This window comes from Tribolium castaneum, chromosome 2 (genome assembly GCF_031307605.1).
Source record: "Tribolium castaneum strain GA2 chromosome 2, icTriCast1.1, whole genome shotgun sequence".
NCBI classification, from domain to species: Eukaryota; Metazoa; Arthropoda; class Insecta; order Coleoptera; family Tenebrionidae; genus Tribolium; species Tribolium castaneum.
The window spans coordinates 25,953,615-25,973,440 of NC_087395.1; the positions used below are offsets into that span (position 1 = coordinate 25,953,615).

General features: G+C 38.3%; 5 protein-coding genes across 10 annotated transcripts in view; 1 reads left to right on the forward strand and 4 right to left on the reverse strand.

Annotated features, from left to right (window-relative positions):
* Positions 1–183: 183 nt before the first annotated feature.
* On the reverse strand, positions 184–1,825 carry LOC103314374 (serine-arginine protein 55). Its single transcript, XM_064355143.1, has one exon. The coding sequence runs from the start codon at positions 1,823–1,825 to the stop codon at positions 977–979; it is 849 nt and encodes a 282-aa protein (XP_064211213.1). The 3' UTR covers positions 184–976.
* On the reverse strand, positions 327–853 carry LOC135265256 (dual specificity protein phosphatase 19). Its single transcript, XM_064354793.1, has 2 exons — positions 412–853; positions 327–352 (listed from the first exon to the last, which is right to left on the reverse strand). The coding sequence occupies exons 1-2, from the start codon at positions 851–853 to the stop codon at positions 327–329; spliced, it is 468 nt and encodes a 155-aa protein (XP_064210863.1).
* Positions 1,826–1,827: 2 nt separating the features above from the next.
* Positions 1,828–3,591, reverse strand: LOC661817 (uncharacterized protein). The gene is made up of 5 exons (XM_015983663.2): positions 3,377–3,591; positions 3,199–3,327; positions 2,854–3,153; positions 2,548–2,806; positions 1,828–2,034 (listed from the first exon to the last, which is right to left on the reverse strand). The coding sequence occupies exons 1-5, from the start codon at positions 3,442–3,444 to the stop codon at positions 1,828–1,830; spliced, it is 963 nt and encodes a 320-aa protein (XP_015839149.1). The 5' UTR covers positions 3,445–3,591.
* A 61-nt stretch (positions 3,592–3,652) lies between these two features.
* Ssrp (Structure specific recognition protein) lies at positions 3,653–6,393 on the reverse strand. Its single transcript, XM_967921.4, has 6 exons — positions 6,183–6,393; positions 5,732–6,133; positions 5,341–5,519; positions 5,053–5,292; positions 4,578–4,998; positions 3,653–4,527 (listed from the first exon to the last, which is right to left on the reverse strand). Exons 1-6 carry the CDS (start codon positions 6,231–6,233, stop codon positions 3,682–3,684), a joined length of 2,139 nt encoding a protein of 712 aa, XP_973014.1. The 5' UTR covers positions 6,234–6,393; the 3' UTR covers positions 3,653–3,681.
* A 727-nt stretch (positions 6,394–7,120) lies between these two features.
* Positions 7,121–19,826, forward strand: part of LOC661743 (uncharacterized protein) — a 70,664-nt gene continuing 57,958 nt past the window's right edge. For all 6 annotated transcript variants that reach the window (XM_967889.4, XM_064355256.1, XM_008200289.3 and 3 more), the window contains exons 1-2: positions 7,121–7,385; positions 18,520–18,913. In XM_967889.4, the coding sequence (XP_972982.2) occupies positions 7,348–7,385; positions 18,520–18,913 (432 nt within the window). In that variant the 5' untranslated portion in view covers positions 7,121–7,347. The remainder of the gene's footprint in view (positions 7,386–18,519; positions 18,914–19,826) is intronic.

Consider the following 19,826-nt stretch of genomic DNA (forward strand, 5'->3'; position numbering starts at 1 on the left):
ATTTCGTATTAGTAGTTCAAAATTTCGCGCTACGTTTACTCATAACACTGGAATTTTATCAAACGATAAATAATGTAGTGATGAAATGACAAGCAAAACCTCCTTTGTTTTTTTATTCAAACACCATGCACCTATGATTATTTACAAAATGTTGTTATCAAAGGTACACAAAATGAAGTTACGTAAATATAAAACTTTATTGGAAGTTAAATTACAATTAATTCTTATCATACCAATAAAAAACTTTAATGAACAATTCTACAAACTACAAAAACCAATGAAAAAATTACGATCTAGTCAAACTCCGTAGTTGCGTAACAAATCCGTCATTCGGTCGAATACAACTCCTGGCCTTTTTTACAATATTATATGCATCGAAAAAATTTAAACCACGAACTAAAATTAAATAACCTATGACAATGGAGGCCGATCGGCTCACACCGGCGTTACAATGCACTAGAATATTACTCTGTTTTTGCACAGCATTCTCGATAAAACTAACACTTTGCGCTAGAACTTGTCCCAAGTCTGTTTCCGGTAAATCCAAACACTCGACGTATTTATGATTTCTGTCACACTCGACTTGAATTCCGACACTCAGAACGTTTTCAATTTGGTAATTTTGCAAAACTGTTGAATCACAACAATCCTGAGATCCCAAATAGAGATAATCGGTGATTTTTGCCGGGACGTTATCTGGTTTATTATCGACGATAAATCCGTATTGTGCTGTGGCCACTTGTGTGCTTTCTGCACCACTTTGTTCAAATTTCCTGCCGTCCAAATGTGTCAAAATCGTGGTCGTGGGTCTCAAAGTGTGTTTTTTCGTGCGCAATTCGTCCAAGAAACTCATTACAAATAATATTATATACAAAAGTATATAACGCGATTATGATTAAACAAAATATATGGTTATAAATGCTAAAATATAGAGGACTAAAAGCTACAACTTTTTACTACAAGTGTGTTTGAAGAATTAGTTGGGTGAGGCAGAGCGCGATCTGGACTTGCTGCGTTCTTTGCTTGGGGATCTTGACCTGGACCTGGAGGCCTCCTTCGACGGTTCCCTTGATCGTTTGGGCGACCTTGAGCGCGATCTGGATCTCTCGACCGACTTCTTGCGCGAGTTAGATCTGGAGCGATCGACTGACTTTTTGCGCGAGTTTGATCTGGATCTGGACTTGCTGTTGGGTTTGGCGCTGGCCGATCTGGAGCGGCTTTTAGATCTGGAGCGGCTTCGGGACCTGGAGCGGCTGCGGGAGCGACTACGGCTGCTGTACGAGCCTGATCGTCTACTGCGTTTTCGATCCTCGATCAGCCGAATGCGTCTGCCGTTCAGCTCGGTATCGTCTAGCTTTTCGATGGCGTTTTTGAGGTCTGAGTACGAGGCGAACTCGACGACGCCCTCGTTACGGTGCTGTTTATGGGCGTCGGCATAAGTGACTTCGCCCGCCTGGCGCATGTAATCTTTCAGGTCTTGCCAGCTAATGCGAGACGAGAGGTTTTCGACGATAAGTCGGTAATTGGTTCTGGTGGGGGGCCCGTAGCGTTCATGGGAGCGGTGGTCGCTGCGGCTGGACCATTGGTCTCGACCTCGGGGTGTCCCTCGGGCCCGTTCGACAGTCACACGCTCCCCTAAAAGTTTTTTACCGTTTAATTCATATACAGCATCGTCGGCATCGCGATGATCATCAAATTCAACAAACCCGTAGCCGTTTTTGATGAGCACGTCCCGCATGCGCCCGTAGCCCCTGAAAAAGCGCTCTAAGTCCCGCTCGGTGGTCCCGTACGGCAACCCCCCGACGTACACGCGAGACCCTACCATCGCTATTGGCCCCCTTGCAAGCCCTCTCTAAACGCGGACCTATGCCGATCCGAATACTCCACCTCGCAAAGGTACAGACCGTACGCCGGCACTGTCTTTATTCGCTCGTCCCAACTCCGATGCGACGGCACTTCCAGCATCAACTTTAGCTCCCTACGCGTTTTTTTACCTTGACCTACGGCTATCAGCGATGCCACCATGCGACGCACCTGGCAAAAGAAACACTTTTACAACGGCTGTCTACCTTCGAAAGGAAGCCATGTTGGAACGTTTCCCTCCAACTCCACCGGCCAATTTTTAGGTTATGAAACGTGTCCCAACCAAAAACAACGCTCCCACAAACACACAAGCCATACTCACTAAAAACGATATTTACTTGACTAGATCCAACGCCTCGCTACTTTTTCGACCAAATTTCAAACGTTTTAACCACTTTTTTCACACCAAAAAGGAACGAGATCAAAGTCTGCACGGAAATTACGAAAATTCTAGAGTGACGCAGCACTACCAACCCAACCATGACATCATCAATTTTCACAAACACGCAAACACCACAATTAAAACCAACCGCCACCCCGCAACACCGCAAGCCCTAACACAGCCCCAATCCAACCCACCTTTTGCGTCCAAACAGCCGCAAAAACACAATTACACGAAATCATTCAAAGCGGCCAAGTTGCCGGTCTGGGCCACAAACCGCGCGCAATTCGAGTCGTACCCACCTGGCGGTAAAGAAAACCAGTCGCTTGGACATAAATATCGTAAAACTGGTAATTCTCAGCGGAACCTGACGCAAATCGGGGCCAACTAAAGGAACTATAAGTTAGAGCCCTCCCATCGCAAACATCAACCCTGGTAACAACTCGCCGAGTGATTTTGTCGGGGTCGTGCGACCCGCGCCCCATAAAAGTCCGAAAATCATGCAGTCCTTCAAACACTTTAGCCGCCTCTTTCATTTCGTCAATATTGAAGGAATCACAGCTACAATTTTGCGTTATTTAGCCGCCTTCACCCAAAAAATGCCTTACTAAAAGAATAAACAACGCTGGTATTCTTCAATTGGTAATAAATTGAGAATGGTCGCATGTTCCGTTACTCCAGTCTTTGCGATCGCAATTCGGTAGAGATAAGTCCGCGAGATTGCAGTATGTCGACAGTGGAAATCCGGGGGGACCCAATACGTCTTAATTACACGAATGGGGACTTCATTTTTGTCAAAGTATCGATTGAGACAGATTGTTATAGTTTTGGGTTCATACTCGAGCTCATTCGAGCGGTACAGATCAACATGGCACGTGGAATTTAAAGCGTGGACCCCCGAATCGGTCCTAAAACCACACCTTGCACGTGGTTCAATTTACACAATTTTTTACCTGCTAGACAAATACACGACAGGGTCGTTAGTCGGGTTCAGTCGTTTCAAAGCCATTTCGAGCTGCCCTTGGACCGTGGAGGGGTCATCGGGCCGGGGCATTCGACCGGTGACTTGCCTCTGAGCCCCCCTAAAAAAAACATGAAAGAGCCGCGACCGTGACTGAAGCAAGCAAATACATGAAAGGGGTCCCGATGTACGAAAAGTGGAGCAAGTAGCGATTCAGAGCCATTTTCGTGAAATACATCGCTGTTATTAAAGCGAGGTTATGTCACAAAAATAATGGTAAATAACGTGCTGTTTCCCATTTATATCTCGAATTAAAACAAGCAAGGGGCCCCCACATGCACAGTAAGCATCAAAGGGCGATTCAATGTAATTTGCGCCGATTATAGCGTTTTTTGCGAAATTAAGGTTATGTAAGATTAAGGTTATGTAATAAATAAAGCCGGGTGTTTGTTAAACATATTTATTAAATAGAAACTTAATCGCTATCGGAATTGGCGTCACTTGACGCGGGTGTGCTCTCCTCGCTTTCGGATTTATTCTTCTTTTTCTTGTCTTTGGGTTTTCCGCGTTCGCTATCGGAACCCTTCCTTTTCTTGCCTTTATCATCATCACTGTCGCTACTCGAGTCGTCGTCTTCGATAAATTCCCGACTTTTGACTTGACTGGGTTTGACGGAAGGCATAGAAGAGGTTTTCTTCTTTGCTGGTGCTTTTTTCTCACTTGACTTTTTATCTTCCGATTTTGAACCCCCTGAAGCTTCATACTCCTTCATGGCCTTGTTGTACTCCTCTTTGGCTTTGGCCGCTTTCCCCTCCCACTCAGACTTATCCTTCAATTCCTTCCACATCTCTCCACCTTTCTTTGCAATTTCGGTGATTTTAATCCCGGGATTATCTGCCTTGATTTTATCCCTCATCTCATTTAACCATAGCATGAACGCCGTCGATGGTCTTTTCGGTTTATTTTCGTCCTTTGATTTCTTGGCCCGCTTTTGGCGCGGTTTCTCCGACACTGTCTTAGCCGGTTTCTTCTTTTCTTTCTTCTCCTTCTTCTCTTTTTTGTGCTTCTTCTTATGTTCATCACCGGAACCTTTCTCTTCGTCTTCGGACGACGTTGAGCTCGGACTTGAATCAAACTCTTCAGCAACGTCACTCTCATCCTGAGTTGGCTTGAAATCTTCATCAGTACTCTCATCTTCACTTGGACCATCGTCATCATCTTCATCACGTTCTTGTGCCTCGGCCTTAACCCTCTCCAAGTAGGCATCAGGGGCCGCCTCATTATCCGAATCGCCAAAATCGTCATTATAGCCCCCTTTATCCTGAAAGAACCAATCAAATTAAACCAAACCAAAACGAGTGAAATTGTTACGTTTTTGCCCCGATTTTTGATATTCAGTTTCTTGGTGGTAATGAAATCAAACAATTTGTTGTATTCTTCCTTCTCAATGCTGCTAAAGGTGTGGACAGTCCCGGATTTGAGCTCAATTTCGAAATCAAACGAACGGGTACTTCCCCCACCTCGGGCGAAATTCACAGAAGCCACTTCCTCGAAACGAATGTGAATTGGGGGCTTGTGGACGTACATGAAGCCCCGTTCAAGGGGGTACAAGTAACCAGCGGCTGCCTTGAACGAACAGCCGATAGCTGGGGTCCCTGAATGCCCGACAAAGCCCCCCGGGCCGGTCAGTTTTCGATTAATTATAACCTTCATGACTTTGCCTAAGACCTCGTAAGTGGGGCCTGATAACTCCTTATCCAGCTTGCCCTCATACTTGTCCTTGAGTTCCTCACTGGAATTATTAATTAGGAAAAAATTTTGGCCTAATAATTAATTAATTAATTACTCGGTAAAGGGTAATTCGATCGAAGTCTCCTCTTCTTGACCAAATAACAAGACCAAAAAATGATACCTGGTTTGGCCCTGTTTGATGGGTGGATCAAGACTCACTACGAAAAACATCTGCCGGTTGTCTTTGTGTGGAAGGAGAAACAAACGCAAGACTGTCGACATTGGGATTTTATAATCGAATGTTTTTCCATGCAATTGGAAAAACGTTTGGAAAATTTTAATATCGTAACGACCACTAGAAAAAAATTCTTAGGGAAATTTATTTGTGGTTTTTCAAACCAACCGTGGTGTGAGACACTGAATCTCCCGAAATATCGCAATAGCGTCGCCTGAGACACTGATAACCGAAGCCTTCTTCATGACTTGTTTTTGGAAGGCTTCAACTGGGTCCACGTCTCCGGCTAATTCGTTTGAAGGAATGAAAAATCGCATTTCCATGAGGCTTACAGGGGCGTCATCATTCTAAAATCGATTAGTTTTTGACAAAACGGCCAGAAAACGGGGAAAAAAGTTTGATTTCTAACAAAAAACGTGTAATTTCGAACGTAACAGTTAAAAACAATTTGGTGATTTTGTTATGTTTTAACGAAATTTTAAGAAAAAAGCTGAGAAACGTGTTTAAAACCTTGGTAAAAGTAAAAAGTTTGAAATAAAAATAAGCGCCCCCTTCCCACCTGATGAAACTCCATCGTGATTTCATTCTTCCCCGCCGTACATTGAGACACATGATTGAGCGGAATCTCGAAAGCGCTGTTATGTCCCACCTCGAAGCTCAAAACCGAGCCGTTGAACTTGGCTGTGCCCCAGTTCCAGCCCTTGAGACTCAACTCCTTCTCCAGCATGTCGATTTTGTAAGTGTTCGAGAAGAATTTGGCGATACGTTCCTTTTCCGCGTCCTTAAACCCGACAAATCGGTGCAAAGTGCCGTTCTTGAGGAACACGCGGATCCCCAACGAACCGGCAAAGTTCTGGAAATTGACTGCCTCGAAATCGGACGCCGAAATTGACTCGACTTTGCCCGTCTTCGAGTTTTTGAAAATGATGTTTTGGTCGGTCATTTTGAGTTTACCGCCGGTCTGAAACGAGGAAATTGAGGGGGAATTGGGGGAATGGGGGCTAACGTACCATGCAGCCTTTGACTTCGGCAGAGATGTCCGAATATTCCAGGAAATCCATCTTGGGGAAAATTCACTCAAAGTTTGGTTTAATTTACGAAAAAAACAATATAAAAACACAAAAACTTAGCTCAAGTATTTTTTGTGGTGTTTCTTTTTGTTTGGATTTTTTTTACAGGTTATGCCGCCATTTGACGCAACTTCGGCCTTGAAGTCAGGCTGCCACAACAAGCCCGCGAAACCACTAGAAATAAGTTGGCAGCGTTACGCAATTAAAAAAAATTACAAATTCAAAATTGTTATTTTATTGTAATTACAAATGTAAATTACTTAGTATTCATTGTAATAAACAAATAAACGAGAGGGCTAAATTTATTTTGTTTTATTTTTGCCCACAACCAAAAATTAGTTCTTTTCATTCTGAAACCAAAATACAACTTTTTAAATTTATGAGGTGTAATAAAATTCTGCCCGACTTGAGTTACTTTGCATAAAGCGTATTCAGTTTCAATAATAATGTCACTTGACATAAAAAATGCTCTTGTGGTCGCAAATAATCCGACTGGAAACCACAAACAGTCAAAATGAAGAAAAAGTTATTTGTGGTCGCTTTTATCTGAAAGTTTGGAAATTATCGTAAATGTTGACGCGGTTTTGGATTTTTTTTTGGAAATTCTATTAAACCAAATCAATAAAATCATGGGTGCTCAAATATTTATAAAATGGTAGGTGCGTGGACCGAAAAATATATAAAAAACGACGATATTTTAAATAATTATTAAAAAACTCCTTTCTCCGCTTTGAATGGGCAAAATCGCAGGTTGATGACTTTTTTCCTTCCGTCAATGACAGCAATACCGGAGTTGGCTGTCAAAGCCCGGCATTCACCGGATCCGCCAATCCGGTGCCGCCATTCCGGTCATATGACCCCAACTTGTTTATTTTGAGCATCAGCATCTTGATTTCAGGAGAGGCACTCGACGAGTGCAGTGGTCGTGTAAAGTGTCTCGTAATAACGCGAGTTGCTGAAAAAAAAATTCAGCGCGTTTCAGTTTTACGAACGTTTTCATTCGCTATGTAAGAAAAAAACAAAACGCGCGAATGGCAACGAGTGCTGTTTTGTGACCTGAAAAATTCTCCTCTTCCATTTGCTCGTCTTGTATGTAGTTTGGAAAATGCTGGGCGTCTTAAAGCGACGTTGGAAACCCAAAAGGTGAGATATTTTGAGAAATGGCGACCTTGACGCTTTTTAACACCTCTGTAAAAATAGACCACGAGGAGAAGGCGCGTTTGTAAATTTTTGCCAAATCTTTTATGCATGTGGATGAAAAGTAGGCCGTTTTTCCGTTTTGCAATTGTTTGGTTTATTATTGTTATTGATCCCGGTAGCCTGGCAATCCCCTCCGCGATGCTCAGCTGTTCCACTGTTGATATCTTATCGATCCGGGCAAACTAACCTCAATCTCCACCAAAAACCTATATACCACTCTTTTTCCTAGCTAATTTTTACGTTTTTGAGGAAAAAAATCCAGGAAATTCGGGTTAGAGGAAACGATAAATTGATAAAGTGATAAGATATTTGCTGAATTATAGCTAATTCGTCGAAAGTATGAGTATATTGGATGAGTCCAAAGGGTGGCTCAGTGGGAGTCTTTAAATAAAGTAGGATGAAATTTATGAGATACAAAGAAAGTAAATATTGGGGGTCATGGCGTGAAGAATGTGAATGTTGCTAAAAATAGCTCATTGAATAAAATCGACTTTTGTTAAAATTTAATTAATCATAAATGCAAGACTTGACCTGATTTTGTTGGGGATTTATTCCATTTTCGCATTGTTTTGTGCGTTTGTGTGACAGTTGGCTTTGACACTTTGACACCTTGTATTAAGTTGGCCTTGACTGTTTGACAGACAACACCCTGTATCTACCTTATTTTTATGAATTTTATGATTTATGATAGTTGATTTAAAACTTGACTTTTAGTCTAAAATCTTCAGAACTTGCAAAAATAATGTCATTTTTTGACTTTATTCTTTGTTTTATTGGCTTATCTTTTAAGAAAATTTGCGCAGGAATTGAATTTTTACTGAATAAACGCTTAGAAAATTTTCGGTCATTTTCGACCCAAATTTTGTGATTTTTTCGTTCTAGTTTAATAAAAACATAGAAAAAAACTTAATTTTTGGTCTAAAAACGTGTTTAAATCCTCAGAACTTGCAAAAATAAAATAATTTTTTACACAATTCTGTGGTTTATTGGCTTACTTTTTAAGGAATTTATGTTTTTCTGAGCAGGAATATCTGGAAACTTTTGATTTTTTTGAGTGTTGCCATGGCAACGGTGAATGGTCCATATTTTTCATTTTCCATACTGTTATGTTGCTTTTGGGACCGTAAATAGTGGGTTACTGCTCTAGGGCCAGAAACCGTTTGTCTGTCTGAAATTCGACACTTTTTACGCATCACGAGTTGCAAGAAAGACGAGACAGAGGGTAAAAAATATTTTCATGGTTTCGTACAAACGTTCCACTCGAAAGCGCTCCAACAAGTCAACTCTTTTGTTATTTTACCATCGACTATATAATTTCTGAACCAATTGTAATACAATAATGGTAGTGGTTAAACGGAGAATGAATATTTATTTGATTTTTTATGCAACAGTTGCCACCCCTGCAAGACTGCTTGCTACAAGAGAAAGGAGTTTAAGTACAGTTGTCTCAAATGTTCGTTTTATTGCGTTGAGGATTAACTTACACATAAAAGTGGAAGACTAAACACAATGAATCTGATGGGGAAAAATTAAAACTTTTCCAGTTTATTACAAACTTTGATCAGGGATTCAATTGAAAGCGTGATGGTATTTTGTTTATTCTCTAAGTTTACAAACCTAATAAAATTAATGAAAAGCCCGAACGTGTAATTTCCCAAAATTAATATTAAAGTCGTGATATGATCTTCCCGAACGCTGAAAACGTGACTAAATCTCTGTAAAAATTCAAATGAACCAGAAGTAAGACCTGGGTCACTAGATCCCACCATTCCCATCATTGTCTCTCATTATCTTATTCAAATTTCGCTGTTTTATTTTTATCAAAACAATGCCGAAGGTCACGTTGAACACATCCGGCATATTGTGCCAACTGCGAAGTCCCGGATATCTCCAAATAGCCCTAGAAAATTCCGACTTTTTCCGACGCATTGCGTGGCCCACAATTGTAAATGCAATAACTTGGAAAGTGGATATACAGAGTGTAGGTCGCTGAACTCGACTCTCGTTGCCAGACAGCGTGACGCCTCCACTTCTCACAAACGCGAAAAAACTTTGATTAATCATCACCTAGTCACCGAAAAAAGCAAAAAACTCAAAATCCATACCGGGTATGGAAATTGGTTTTTCGGGTTTTTTGCCCCAAATCAAGCCTAATCGAGGGAACAAACCTCTACGCGCCCAAAACCAGTCAAAAAACCGGAAGTTTTGCTCATTAGAGGAGCGGCTCATTGTGATTTGAGTCACTAAAGGGGAATTCAATGGACGTGGGCCAAGAAGCAAAAGTAAAACGAGCTATTTTCAACGCGAAATGACCTCTTTACTCCTCAAACACCTGACTGGAAAAATCTTTCACTTTCGACGCGTGGGCCGTATTGCATCATTTACACACAGTTGACATAAAATGGAATGATGGCTGAAGTATGGCTTCCTGGTGCGCGAAACAAAGGGAGGAAAGTGGATATTTTCCATACTTGTGCAACTTCCGGCCCAAGTTTTAGCCGAAACATCCGCGACCCAAAATAAACTAAATCAAACGGTTGAATGTGAAACTAAGGAAATCTAATCGAAATGTAAAGAAATTTCCAAAATTGTCAAAAAAAATGATAAATAAACAGAAAAATAAATAGAAGAGTAAATAAAAGAAGAAAAAAAAAAGAAAATGAAACAAGAGATATTTTCTTTATTTTATCACAAAAAGAGACATTTGTGCTTTTTCGATTTGTGATTTTCTGGGTAAAAACTACTACAGAAATTCGGGCAATATCTACTTAAATCTTCCAAACTGTTGGAGCAAAACAGGAAATTAAAGATGTTTACAAGAGATGTTTACGTGCTGTGTTTTTTTCGTTCAAATACATATATTAAATCTTTTAAACTTCTCTTCGTAAAGTTGTGACGGGAATACCTTGTAGCTTTTCCATAAAATATAAAACTGAGGCTCTAGTTATGTGCGGCGCTGATAATTATCATGAATTAATGTCTCTCTCCGCGTTCTATTTATGCCTCACATGTGGAGTACATTTCAAAAACACCGCTCCTGAGGAATGCGTCTTGAATTTCGTGTTTTATCGGGGATGTTCTATTTCCAAGCCGCTGTTGAAAAACTCGGATATTTACCATTTTAACATTTCCAAGTTTAATGTGGCGCTAAATCCGAATTTTCCTTTTATTATGCTCATAAAAGCGGGATGTGTGTCAACGAAATTATCGCAATGCCATGCGGAAATGGGGCTATAGATAGAACGAACAATGATTGCAGCGACCCACTTGAACAAAATCAAATTCTGGGAGAATGCACTTTCGCCCAAAAATCGCACATCATGGGAAAGTCGAACGCTTTGATAATTAGCGACGATGAATATTTATGAGCGTTTGACGGGATTGCGCAAAAAATACGACACTTTCTAATATTCTCCAATATTTTAATATAAATTAGTGGACACTTTATTTATTTTTGATCATAGAATCCTAATTAAATTTGTGCCAACGTAATTTTTTTTTGATTTATTTTTGAAAAAAAAATCAAAATTTTTAAAAATAATTTGAAAAATCCGATAACTGGGAAATGCGAATTTTGTAAAATCTTTAGTCCTTTCTTAATTATCTTATGGTTGGGCAGTGAGGATGGCACTGCTTGGAAGCAGCTGTGTACATGTTAGCCACCAGCAAGATATTTTCAGTGATATAGAAAAAATTCAATTTCAAGTAACAAAAAATTGTGGTCTCGTTATTTGGAAAGAGAAGCATTTGCCTGTATTTTACGTTTTGGGAAAAGCGGTCTCCCGATATTAATAAACATTATAAAAAGTCCTTAGTACCTACATTAGATTTTGTATTTCTTAGATAAAAATTTAACCCCAATATCTCGAAGTCATTTAGTAAAGGATTGGTTTTGTCTGTCTTTTACACATTTCCCTTGAGATGCTATGCAAAATTTTTAAAACTATGTATTTTTTTCTGTATCTCTGTGCACCCGATTTTTTTTCTACAATTCCTTATAGTAATTATTATCAATGAATGGAAAATATTAATAGTTGTATTAATAAAATTAAAAATATGAAAACATTAATTAACCAAACTGTCGTTCTAAAACAAACGATGCTTAAATGATGTTTTGTACAAAAAAATTTGAAAGAAATTCACGTACAAGTACCTACATACAAAAAAAAATTAAACATTTAATAGCAAACGCTGAATTCTGGATTATTATACGAGTGGTTTCTATTTGTTTCGTCGATTTGTTCAGTCCATTTCAGTTTTTTTGTTAACTTTTTTTGTAATGGAAAGCAGGTGTACTTGGGCTTCCCTTAGAGTTTCAACATCTTCCGAGAGAATCTTTTGTATTTCTGAGAATTTAATTGCACAAAAATACGAATTTAGCGTTATTTGACATTTGCTGTCTGCTCAGCTTTCTCAATCTCCATTATTAGAAATCTTCATTACAAATTGATTTTTTACCGAAAATAATCAAATTAAATTTTAACCTATTGTTTTCCAAAGTAAAAAGTAGATTTTGACGTATTCTAGACTTTTGATCGTTTATCCATTTTTCCATTTTTGAGCAATGAAAAAGGAACACATAAAAATTACATAAAAAAATAACAAGAAAACATTACTTTAAAAAGAAAAAAACATCACTGATGCTTGATGGATCAAAAATTCAGTTCAAAGAATTAATACGATAATTCTGTCCATGAATACCATCAGATACAGAAACATCATTTTTCACATCTTCCAGTCTTAGTTGATCGAGGTTTATTTTGCCCTCTCTTCCTCTCACCCCGCTCTTGACTATGGGAGACTTTCGGCGGTAAAAATTGTCAAAGTAAAATGAAAATTCGCGTTTTTTTCAAAACTAATAATAATTTTCCTAGTTTCTTTGGTCGCATTCTATTCGTATCATCACAGTGCATCTTTCCCCTACACGTTTTTTTTTAATATTGTAAATATTTCTTCAAAATTTTAACAAAAAAATGTTAATTAATTTTTTTTTCAAAAAATACTTGTTTTTGTCGCACACTTGGTTTAACTCTGTCGCCAATACAATTTTTTTCCAAGACGAAATTAAAACACCAAAATCCCGTGTAAACATTGTCGCCAGAACACACAAACCACCGTCGAACCCGTAAATATTTTCGTTCGTTATTTACTCGCAGGTCCAAGGTTGTAAATATTTAGCTATCGGTAGCGAAATTTTCCCATTTGTCATTCAGGTAAAGTTTGAAAGTGCATTCGTGTCGCGATAATAAGGTCAGACACTGTCCCATTATCGAGTGGGCTTGGTTTCGATAAACCCAAAGTGGGCGATTCAACAACCTACTCGATTTTGAATCTATGTATGTGAGAAAAACACATTCAAGCCCAATCCTAATGTCACGGCAGATGTTTTTGGCCAAATAACTGTTTTGGTGCATCTGTTGGCCCGCTTTGCATAATTTCGGATTAAGTCAATTGGCGTCAAATCGGGCCGATTGAGTGGCCGGCCACCAAACTCACTCAGTCGCCAGCTGTTCCTCTTCCACCTAAATTTAGTGTCTGTGTTTTTGTTATTTCCGTTTTCGTCACCTAAGCCATATGGCTTACCGCACTAAGCAAACACTTTGCTCTTTTGTAGTACTCTCTTTGCGTGTGAAAATCAATAAACAGGGAAAAAACCGAGCTAAATGAACGCTCGGATGGGCACGTGTTACTTGAACTCCATCTCGAATTGATTACATCCGCGGACAGGTGCTCCGTTTTCGTTCACCTGTTGTTAATTTTTATCAAGCGTTGATAATTGATTGTTGGAGATGTTGCGTCAACCTATTATCTTTTTACAACTTTCATTGACGGTTGACACGAATCGAACTAATTATGTGTGCGCTTTATTCGGATTTCTATACACATGTTACGCCATTTTTGGGATTGAGTGCGTGTGGCAAGCGGAACGTAATTTAGGTTACCAGAGGTTAAAATTAGAAAAGATGTCTCTCCGTAATACTGCACAAAATAACTTGCTTGGTGGCCCGAAATTTCAGCATCTTCACCAAGCTGCAAAAAAGTTATCCCTCAACTGACTTTTTATTTTAAATTTAGTCAATGAATTTATGTTGTTTTCACAGGACGGACAACACAATTTTGGACAGAGTTTATCGTTTGTTTAATCAGAAATGTTTTTATGGCCAACTATGCAAAAATAGCTGTGGTTAGTAAGAAATTTTCTACAATGTCAAAAAAGCCAACATAACTTGAAAATTATCACAGATAGGTATAGGGAATGCTAATACAAATCGATGCAGAAAAAAATTCTCTTCCATCCAGTAAAATAAAAATTAGGACATCTCATATGAAAAAAAAATAAGTTATGGGTACTTGAAGTTGTCCAAACTTAACCTTGAAATTTTTGGGTTTATTAACTTCTTTTCCAATTTTGAACACACTGGAGAACAGATATAGGCTTTCTCTTTGAATTCTCCAAATATGATTTCGAAATCTCGGAAAATAAGAGAGTTACTGATTTTTTAAGTGACAGGTGCAAATCCAAAAATTTTCAAAAAATCTTAAATAGCTCGAAAACGGTTAAACTTAGGTATAGGGAAAGCTCATAAAAACGGCCTTAAAATAACTCAACTAATCCAAAAACGCAGTGAAAAATATAGCTTTCCATTTAAAATAAGAAAACTGAGAGCGATTTCCGGTATAACCGGACGTGCCACCATCTTGAAAATATTTTCATCGAGCGGAACTCAACGGATTATGGCTGAGTACCAACTTTCAAATAAATATCTTTATTAGAACCTTCCATACTTCTGATGTGGGGTTTAGACGGAACACACTGTATAAAATTTTTTGCCGACGTTTTTGCTTTCAAATTTAAATAAAAAATACAGTCTAATGAAAAAGAAAGAATTTGTTTGTAAAGATTCGAGTTTATTGAAGAATCTCCAATAAAAATGAAAATATTGTGCGATAAATCGTCTTCGCATTGTATTTGTTGACCCATCGACAGGTGGAGTTTAACGATGCGTTACAATTCACGCTAACAAAGCGCAATTACCGACCTTTCGACGGTGGATGTGGTGATAAATCCCCATCTCTAAACAATACAGCGTGATTCGAAAAAGTGCGCCACATGATTTACTTTTGAATGAAATTCCGTAGGTGTCTAAGCCGCCTACCAGTGTTGTGTGTGTTAAAAACACGGGCTTGGCGGCTTGTGATCCAGTATTTGCCGCGAACACGCAAAACGATTTATTACCACTGGTGTATCTTTAGCTGCTCCTACATGAACATGAATCAATGGACCGATTCTTGCATAAGCGGCAGAGAAAGCACAAAAATTAAACAAATGGACTCAAGATGGGTCTCAGTTGGGGAAACAAGTAACGGGATTGGGCTGTCGCGTTTTATGCTCGCTGGATACACAAAAGCAAGGAAAAAATTTTTTTTATTTATTTTATTCTGTAAAAAAACAGTCAGTTGTAAAAATCTTTTGAAAAAGGCCCGAATGGCCAGTCCGGGCCTGTTCTTCCGTTTCAATTACTTGCATAGCCAATAGATTGAGATTTATCGCGTTTAAGTCAACTCTTCCACGTCTCTTATTTTATTATGCAAATGGCATTCATGTCTTTGGCCAATGAATCATTCGAACCACGTCATTTCTCTCCCCCTGGAATAAAATATGTAGTGTAGCCCGTAGCTGAATAAACACCGTTTCATCAAAATCAGGTTTCGTCCAGAGAAGAATCCAAGTTGTAAATTGAAATTGTAAATTGGAGCCGCCTCAGTTTGAGTCTCTAATTAAGTTTTCTCCTTCCTGTGGGAAACTCTCACGCATCATCATCATCATGACGGTCAGGTGTAATTTTCTCTTCGTGAAAAACGTGCCTCTCCGAATCCCCCTTTTCAGTGCAATTTGCACCACGTCATCATCACTATATTGTGATCTAATCAGGCATGCTGTGCCCCCTTTGAAGCCCAGTCCTGTCGTGAGTCATCGAGTGAATTTTTTCCAAAGAGCTTTTGACACTATGCCAAAGTTTCATCAGACAGGATGACGATATCCGGCTTATCAGCGCACCGGCGCGGCGGCGGGACTACTAATTAATTATCAAAATGTTTGACTATTTTTATTTGAAGCAATTAGGAAAGACTAAAATAAGCAAAGTTGGTTGAACTTGCACTTGAGCTAGAGAAGAGAGCCTTACCGGTAATTGCCCGCCTTTGGGATTCAATTGTTGCCTGAAAAATGCCTCCTCTACGCCGGCAGCTGACACGAACGTATAATTTCTCGAATTACTCAAATTACAGACGACTTTTCCTCGGTTAGCTCACGCTGGGGAGATATATTGATCGGAGGTGGCCTTGCATGGGCACAACCATGGTCAACATCCAGCTTTTAACACTGATATTTAGAATTTGAAATTGAGTTTTTTAAACAATTAGAATTTGCGCCAATTTGGGGAAAACATTATTTGACACTTTTCGTTAAAATTTTAAAGAAATATTTATAATATTTCAAAATCGTGTTGGGGAAGATGCACTGCGATGATACGAATAGAATGCGACCAAAGAAACTAGAAAAAATATTATTAGTTTTGAACGAAACGCGAATTTTCATTTTACTTTGACAATTTTTACCGCCGAAAGTCTCCCATAGTCAAGTGCGGGGTGAGAGGAAGAGAGGGCAAAATAAACCTCGATCAACTAAGACTGGAAGATGTGAAAAATGATGTTCCTGTATCTGCTGGTATTTATAGACAGAATTGTATTAATTCTATGAACTGAATTTTTGATGCATCAAGCTTCAGTGATGTTTTTTCTTTTTGAAGTAATGTTTTATTGTTACTTTTTTATGTAACTTTTATGTGTTCTTTTTTCATTGCTCAAAACTGGAAAAATGGATAAACGATCAAAAGTCTAGAATACGTCAAAATCTAGTTTTTACTTTGGAAAACAATAGATTAAAATTTAATTTGATTATTTTCGGTAAAAAATCAATTTGTAATGAAGATTTCTAATAATGGAGATTGAGAAAGCTGAGCAGACAGCAAATGTCAAATAACGCTAAATTCGTATTTTTGTGCAATTAAATTCTCAGAAATACAAAAGATTCTCTCGGAAGATGTTGGAACTCTAAGGGAAGCACAAGTACACCTGCTTTCCATTACAAAAAAAGTTAACAAAAAAACTGAAATGGACTGAACAAATCGACGAAACAAATAGAAACCACTCGTATAATAATCCAGAATTCAGCGTTTGCTATTAAATGTTTAATTTTTTTTGTATATAGGTACTTGTACGTGAATTTCTTTCAAATTTTTTTGCACAAGACTTCATTTAAGCATCGGTTGTTTTAGAACGACAGTTTGGTTAATTAATGTTTTCATATTTTTAATTTTATTAATACAACTATTAATATTTTCTGTTCATTGATAATAATTACTATAAGGAATTGTAGAAAAAAATTCGGGTGCATAGAATTACAGAAAAAAATCCATAGTTCTAAAAATTTTGCGTAGCATCTGAAGGAAAATGTGTAAAAGACAGACAAAATCAATCTTTTACTAAATGACTTCGAGATTGGGGTTAAATTTTTATCCAAAAGATACAAAATCTAATGTATGTACTAAGGACTTTTTATAATGTTTATTAATATCGGGAGACCGCTTTTCCCATCTCTGTCCAAATAACGAGACCACAATTTTTTTTGTTGGTTACTTGAAATTGAATTTTTTCTATATCACTGAAAATATCTTGCTGGTGGCTAACACGTACACAGCTGCTTCCAAGCAGTGCCTTCCTCACTGCCCAACCATAAGATGATTAAAGCAGACCAGAAGATTTTACAAAATTTGCTTTCTGATAACTTTCCCGTTATCAAATTTTGAAAATAAAATACATTTGTGATCAGCAAGAAATGAAAATTCGGCGCCGTACCTTAGTTTTTCAAAATATTTTTTATTTCAAAAACTTTTAATTTAAAAAAAAATAAAAAAATAGAAAAGTGTTACGATAGCGCAAATTTAATTACGATTCTATGATCAAAGCTTTTTTTTGGTTCCAAAAAAAAAATAAAATGATGATAGAAAAATTAATTGTGCTTAGGAACACATTAAAACGTGTTCCCCTTTTTCAATTTTGAGAATTCTAAGAAGAATTTGGCAATTTTTTTCTTTAAAAAAGGGTTGGACGTTGCTACAGTAAATATTTTTTGCTAAAGCCGGGAAAAAGTTCATCGTCCGTTTGCACGTTACAAAAGGCACCTGTTCCATCCACCTCGGCATCAATCAACGTCTCCCTGGCTATTTCCAGCCTGCATTCCGCAGCATATTACGCATATTACGTTAAATATACCCAAGTAGCGACATACTTCAGCTGCTTGACCAAAAATTTTACCAAATGTGCAACAGACGGTGGTGCGGATTATGTGTTGCGGAACTTTGATTTCAAATCAGTTTAATTATTGGACTGAAAAAATTATATCTTCACTTTTTTATTACAATGTTCCGTTAGCTAGCGTACAAGAAGAAAATAATTAAAACGGCCGTTACCAACCATTTGACATATTTAAAACGGTGAAAGAACTAATCGATCGCTCGTGATGCGATACGGAGAAACGAGACTACGCAAAATTCGCATACATTTTACATTGCAGTTGTATTTATTAGTTTGAAGAATTAAAGGACAAATTTTGTTTCTACATTTTTTACCAATTAAAGAGCAAGGCGAAGCTTTTAAATTTTTCCCAAATAATTTTAAATTAAAGAGATTGAAGGTAAGAGAGTGTGAAAAAGCACACTTTACCGCATTGAAAAGGAACATTTGGTTCGAGAACTGCGTCTCCTTGAACGCTTCGTGTTGATTTTTACTTTATTTCCGACTCAAGCCAGGAATTAAATATCGAGTTTATAAATCCTTCTCGTTTATAAATCCTTGCAGTCTATAAAACGCGGCGACAAATCCTCTCCATCTGTCCTCGTTAATTCCATTCAACTTTTTACAAATCCTCAACAATGCAACCGCCTCGAACACCTGCTCCTCGCCTCCCAATTACGCAATTTTCCCGTCAGTAAACCCCCTTTTTATCTCGTTACAGGTCTGCCAACGTCTCTCGAATTCCCGGCGCCGATACAAACACACTTGAATTGGACAAGGACAAGCCAAGTCGTCCTTCAGTCCGTCAAGTTCATCCGGTTTGCGAGGACAAAGCCCATTTTTTGGCTTACGACAAGTCCATCATGGAGTTGGCCTCCAATGATGGGAGTCCTCCACCATATCCGAAACGAGCTAGTCTGGATTCGAACCCCAGCCCAACGCAGTGCTACCCTCTAGCGCCCAATATTTGTGTGGAAGCGGGGAGAATTCAGTTTATCAAACAGGAAGTAGAGGACGCTGTGGACGGCCTGCCGACGCCGCCTGCGACGCCCAGGGGGCGGGTGACGGTCACGCGGGGGCTGCAGACCGACGACGAGGAATTGCACGATTCGAAGGTAGAGGGCGCCCAGTTACATTTTCCACCATTTTTCTACCACTCAATGACCGAGAAATTATTTCTAAGTAGTCTGCTAACTCAATTTTTTTCCACTTTTTTCAATTTAATTCTCTAATTTTTCACCAGATTATATAAGATTGTATAAGTTGATTCTACAATTTTAAAATTGTCAGTCAGTTAACTAAATTTTTTAGAGTTAAATTAAATATTTTCGTTTATTTTTTTATAATTTAAGATAATTTAGACATCTAAAGATTCAACGCTAAAGTTTAAAGTTATGTTTTACCTTTACGTTTATCTCTTTTTCTCTCAAAACAAAATGTATTTCCCTTTATTCTAATGTGCTCAACGTTTACAATATGGCGCCTTTCGTACTTTTACCTTTTACCGCATTATTTTCTTATTTCTGTTGGTTTTATGCTCCGCTTTACGTTTATACGTCTATGTGTTCTCTCAATCTCTTATTTTTGCTTACGTGTTGTTTCACTTACCTTTCCTACATTTTTTTTCATAGAAAAATTGTTACCCTGATCCGGGTTCGAACCCGCGACCTCCCCCGTCGTAAGTGGCGCTTATACCACTGAGCCACCAGGGCCCCAAGTACTGATCGGCTTTTGCAGATATTTTAACACAAACTTTTTAAATAAATCAACATTGCAAACTATATAATTGCAATAATTCACCTAAAACGCAAATAAATTCAGCTCAAAAGTCGCCAAGTTAGATCGAGAAAACATTTTCTTCCACTTTTTTTCAATTTAATTCTCTAATTTTTCACCAGATTTTATCAAAAGATACCGGGCGTATATGTTAATTCTACAGTTTTAAAATTGTTTTTACCTTTTTTGTGACTTTCAGCACGTTTTTGATCGAAAATGGACATAGTTTCTTCAAAAATCACGAAATTTGTG